Raw genomic sequence first — 5,904 nt, 5'->3', positions numbered from 1 at the left:
TAGCTCTTGTAGACCAGGCTGGTCTCGAACTCACAGAGATCCACCTGCCTCTGCCTCCCGAGTGCTGGGATTAAAGGCCTGCGCCACCACCACCTGGCTCCCACTATTAATTCTTTACACTAGTATGGGGCATTTGTTGCAATTAATGATTGATATATGGCCACTGATAGTGATATATTATTACTGACTGAAGCCCATACTTCATCCAGACTTACTTTGTTTTTACCCAGTGTCCTTTTGGATCCCACATACATTTAGTCATGTCTTTCTAGGTGACTGAAAATTGACTGTCCTAAGGACTATTGTCAGCCATTTTGTAGAATGCTGTACTAATGGAACTTATCTGTTTCTTTTTCTCATGATTAGATTGGAATTGTGAGATCCTGGAAGGCAGCGCCGCCTGCCATCCCTTCCAGAAAGCACACTAACTGCTGAGCTACCCTCCTGACCTGGCCAGTGTGCCACCTGGTTTCTGTCCTCCCCTACTCTCCTCTCTGAACGTCACTGTGATGCCTACACCAAGAGGTGGAAAGTTGGGTTCCATCTCCTTAAGGGAAGAATTCATGCAGGTGGTTATGGTTCACACCTTTAATCCCAGCACTCAGGAGGCAGAAGCAGGCAGATCTCTAAGTTTGAGGCCAGCCTGGTCTACAGAGCTTCAGGATAGTTGTGGCTACACAGAGAAATCTGTCTTGAAAAAAACGGTGGAAGGGTTTCTTTTGTGCAGGCAATTTTTCTCTTCTACCCCTATTTATGCACGATCATTTATAGCACTATAGATTCATGTTTCTCAAATTATTTTCAGCTTTGGCTATTGGAAGCTTTCCTTTGTCTTCAATGCTGGGGTGGAAGCCAGGGGCTCATGTGCACTAGCATAGGCCCTCAAGAGCGCCTTCAGCTCATCCGTACTGTGTGTGTTGTTTTTTAATACTTCCTATTTCCCAGTGCTACAAGATGCTCCAAACTCATCCTGTCTATCTCCTCCCCAGATCTGGAGCCAGCCATGGCTATAGGGGCTTTAGTTCATTGGTATTTTAAACCAAGACCTGAACATAAAATATGCTCACTGCTACTATTTGCTTCTTTTAGGCCTCACAACTGCCTAAAACAGTTCTATTAACTGTCACGGATGCAGATGCAGATCCGTGAGCACCTCTGTGTGCGAGCATGAGAGTCTACTGAGCCAGGTGTGGGCTCACACAGATAAGGAGCAGCAGTGGGTGCAGAGAAAGAAAAGTATGCATGTTCTTATCATTTACCAATGCTCTAGAGAAGAGGGGGCAACAGAGAATTTGAGACTGAAAAATACCTAACAGCTGCTCTTGATCCTTCCCTTCTCTCAGCACTCCAGACTGAGGGAAGACACTTGACTGCCAACATCCAATTCTAGGTCACTCTGGCTTTGGATCAACTCTTAGCCAAATAAAAGAAATTAAGAGTTTGCTTAAAAATGAAAGTTACTTCCCAGCACTCGGGAAGCAGAGGCAGGCAGATCTCTGTGAGTTTGAGACCAGCCTGGTCTATAAGAGCTAGTTCCAGGACAGGCTCCAAAGCCACAGAGAAACCCTGTCTTGAAAAACCAAAAAACGAAAAAAAAAAAAAATGAAAGTTACTTATTTAAAAAACTACTTTTTTCTGATATTACAACAATTAAAATCTTTCCTGCCTTGGAACTATAAGCCCACATTTCAAACTACCGTTTCAGATAATCCTGAAGGGAAAACATGCAAAGGCAGCCTTGTTGCTTGGCTTTTGTTTTTTGCAGTACCACAGAGGAGTCAGTTCTTAAACACAGAGGCAGAGGCTCATCCATGGGGGGCATCCCTAGGTCCTGTCAAAGCGAGTTACACTGAGTACTCTGGAAGATATGGGACTTACCTTTGTTGTCAAAGTATTTTAAGTCAGGCTGTCTCATAGAGCAGACACTGTAACAATGATCAGAAAAGATTCCACTGACTCCATCTGTGATTCTGCTTATTCCAGAAGAATCTGAATGTAAAACAAAATGAAGGCAATTCCCGGCATAGTACACAGATGCATGAGCTAGTCTGACATATTTTTTTGTCTACTTCCCCCCTATGTTAAAGACTGAACCCAGCACCTTACACATACCAGGCAAGCCCTCCACCTATAGCCCTAGCCTGTATTTTCATAATTTTAACGAGTTTCAATAGGAAAAATGTAGCATGTTCCTCAGTTTTACACTTTAGATCAGACACTGGCGCTTGGCTTTAAAAAAGAGCCATAAACTAAACTGTAGTAACGCTTAAGAAGCTGAGTGACCAAGTTCGAGGCCAGCCTGGTCCAGGACAGGCTCCAAAGCCACAGAGAAACCCTGTCTCGAAAAACCTAAAAAAAAAGCTGAGTGACTGCTGAACACCTATAGTGTCAGGAACACAGAGGCTAAGGTAGATCAGCAAGGCTTTAATTCTATAATGAATTTAAATAAGATAAAACTGAAACCTTTAGAAACAGGCTGGAGAGATGGCTCAGATACTCTGTTGCTAGGTTCAGTTTACAGCACCCACATGGTGGCTCACAACTGTCTGTAACTCAGTTCCAGGGGCTCTAACACCTTCGAGCCTCCACCAGCACTAGGCTTATGGTGCACATACATAAATGTTGTCAAAACACTCATACACATAAAAATAAATGTACCTTGAAACATATACAAGGAAACATTTGTCTAAAGTTTGAATCTCACAATACATATATAATAAATGCTGTGTTAAGGATTAAAACAGTGAATTAGGTACCGTGAACTACTAAGAAGGCATGCCATGCCACGTAAGTGCCAAAAAAGCGTAATACATGAGGAGAACTAGTCTCAGGAGCAGAGAGGGCTTCTGAATATCAGTCATTCTAAACATTGTCTGGTAAGCACCAATAAATACACAATAGACCAAGCTCACTTTCCTCATAAAGGACATGTGCAAGGAGCAAGCTAATGGGTATGCTGTCTCAAGTATGTATGCTAGAGATAGTCACAAAGATGATCTTTGTTTTTTATGACAGGATTTCTTTGTGTGACCCTGGCTGTCAGGGAACTCTGCTCCATAGACCAGGCTGGTCTGGAGTGCTAGGCTTAAAGGCATGCACCACTAGCAGCCTCGTTCTCCTTTTTTTGAGATTGGATCTCATGCAGCCCAAGCTGACCTCACTCTGGATCTGTCCTGCCTCCATCTCTCAAGTGATGGGATGAGGCGAAACCAGGGCTTCATGTATGCAAGGCAAGCATTCTATACACTGAGCTATACCCCAGCCCAGACCTCTTATGTTAACAGAGCAGAGCCAACCTCTGTCACAAATTACACAATCAAGATAAAAATTGGGGAGGTAGAAATGGCTCAGTGATGAAGAAGAGCACTTGGGTTGCTCTTGCAGAGGACCTGGGTTCAGTTCTAGCTCCTCCATGATGGTTCACAACCATCATGTACATTCAGGGGATCCAACATCCTCTTCTGACTTCCATAGGCAACAGGCAAGCACATGGTACCACATACACATGCAGATAAACACTCAAGACCCATAAAATAAAGGTCACAGTTCCAAAAAGTGTTCAAGATAAAGCTTTTTCCCTCAGTATTTCCTGCTGAAGTTATTGCTGCACCTTAAGAACAGTTCTGACTCTGATGATACATGAGGAGTAAGCTGGGAACTCTAAAATGTCAAGTGATAAAGCATCCTGTAGCACTCCATCTAGGAGACATACGAGAAAATGGTCCAGACAGCACCTTATCATTTATGCAAAACTAGATGGAAATAACAACTACACAGAAATTAATCCATTACTCTTTTGAAAATAATAATTATACACTAACCTGAATAACGAGAAGGGTGTAAAGTCTTCCTTTTTCTTTTTTTAGGATATTCATTCATATCTTTTCAATCTAAAAAATGAAAAACATTCACAGACATGGTACAATAACTAGTATTATTGTATAAATTCTTATGAGCCAAAGAATTTATTAGCAATAAGAAATGGGGGTGGGGTGGAAAAATGGCTCAGCAGTTTTCTAAGAAGACTGGCTGCTCTTCCAGAGGACCTGGGTTCAATTCCCAGCACCCATGTGGCAGCTCACTACTATCTGTAATTTGAATCTCAGGGACTCTGACTCCCTTCTGTGGGCCTCCAAGGGTACCAAGAATGTATGTGGTGCAAGACATCCATACATATAAAATATTTAATAAAGAAATCTGTGTGGAACATGAAAATAGGTATCACAAGAACAACACTGCACAATGCCTCTCTCTATTGAAAATTATAGAGAGCCTCCCAGATAAGCCTAGACTATGAGACCCTGTCTCATAAAACAAAGCAACATGCACCTTTTAGTCCCAGCATTCAGGAGGCTGAAACAGGCAGAGTCTGAGACTATACTGGTCTACAAAAAGAGTTCCAGACCAGCCATGGTTACAAAGTGAGACCCTGTCAATCAAATACACACACCACTGTCCCCCCTCCCCCCACAACCCATTATATCTTTGGGCATACAACATTTCTACAGACTTCAAGTTAAACATGGATATCTTTCCTTTTAAAATATAGTTGTGAGTCTATTAACACAATGGCTTCTAGAAAAAAAAAGTGTTATACAGAATCTTGGAATATAAGTAATTTTCAAGAAAGAAAAAAATCTTAATAATGATTATGATGTCACATTCAACATTCTACTGAGAAGTGTGGCTGCCACCAAACAACTAAATTCCAGAAAATTTACTAATTAGTTCAGCTGTATTGCACTTACTTGGTATAATTATCAATACTACAGCAAGGAAAATGAATTACAGGCAAATTTCCACAGATGGCAAAAAATACCTAAAAGTAAAAGAGACCAGCAGTCATATAAGCAATAGCACCACTGAATGAGCCGTAGCTCATGGATAAAATGTTTCCACATCTTAAATTAGCCACAGAAAGAATGAACTCGGACATAATATTTATGCTTTCTAAACTCTTAACAATTGTATATACTGATAAATACCAATTTTTTTTTTGGGGGGGGGGTTTCGAGACAGGGTTTCTCTGTAGCTTTGGAGCCTGTCCTGGAACTAGCTCTTATAGACCAGGTTGGCCTCGAACTCAGAGATCCACCTGCCTCTGCCTTCCCCGCCTAGCTAAATACCCAATTATATGTAAAATTTTCATATTTCTTTTAAAATTTTTATATTTATACCCACAGCTGTATCTTGACATCAAAATCACAGTGTAAGTCTGCATTAATTTATTCAGACATTAGAAAAATCACAAATGGTCAGGTGGTGGTGGTGCATGCCTTTAATCCCAGCACTCAGGAGACAGAGACGGGTGGATCTCTGTGAGTTCGAGGCTAGCTTGGTCTACAGAGTGAGTTTCAGGACAGGTTCCAAAGCTACAGAGAAACCCTGTCTCAAAAAACAGAAAAACAAAACAAAAACATTAAAAAGAAGGAAGGAAGGAAGAAGGAAGGAAGGAAGAAAGTCGGTCACAAATGGCTGGTTGTCCACACTTTTAATCCCAGCACTAAGAAGCTTAAGCAGATGGCTCTCTCTGAGTTCAAGGCCAGCCAGAGCTATTACAGAGAAACCCCGTCTAGGAAAAAAAACAAGAAAAATGACAAAATATCCAAGCTCCTTCACCCATCTCAGCTTAACATCTGTCCACTGGTGCAGGGATGGAGCACCCTGAATGCTGCTTTTCTCTCTCCACTTCTCCCGTTAGTTTCTTGAGATAGCACCTATGGAGTCCTGTCTAGTCCTAAGACTCCATCTATGGTGGTCTTGTCCTAGCCGCTGGAGTCATTGCCAGAGGGGCACATACTAGGTTAGTCACTGTGCTGCATGTCACATGATCACACAATGATAAGGTGGCAGTTCCCAGGTAAGAAGCACATTCTTCTTACTTATGTCATCTTTTTTTTTTTT

At 41.8% G+C, this 5,904-nt stretch overlaps 1 protein-coding gene across 6 annotated transcripts in view; it reads right to left on the bottom strand.

Annotated features, from left to right (window-relative positions):
* Positions 1-5,904, bottom strand: part of Znf639 (zinc finger protein 639) — an 11,359-nt gene that overhangs the window by 2,275 nt on the left and 3,180 nt on the right. For all 6 annotated transcript variants that reach the window (XM_013347369.2, XM_026782105.1, XM_005343763.3 and 3 more), the window contains exons 3-5: positions 4,749-4,819; positions 3,822-3,890; positions 1,879-1,989 (exon numbers count right to left, since the gene is read on the bottom strand). In XM_013347369.2, coding sequence (XP_013202823.1) covers positions 1,879-1,989; positions 3,822-3,879 — 169 coding nt within the window. In that variant the 5' untranslated portion in view covers positions 3,880-3,890; positions 4,749-4,819. The remainder of the gene's footprint in view (positions 1-1,878; positions 1,990-3,821; positions 3,891-4,748; positions 4,820-5,904) is intronic.

This window comes from Microtus ochrogaster, chromosome 1, assembly GCF_000317375.1.
Source record: "Microtus ochrogaster isolate Prairie Vole_2 chromosome 1, MicOch1.0, whole genome shotgun sequence".
NCBI lineage: Eukaryota > Metazoa > Chordata > Mammalia > Rodentia > Cricetidae > Microtus > Microtus ochrogaster.
This window is presented reverse-complemented; position numbering and strand designations above follow the sequence as displayed.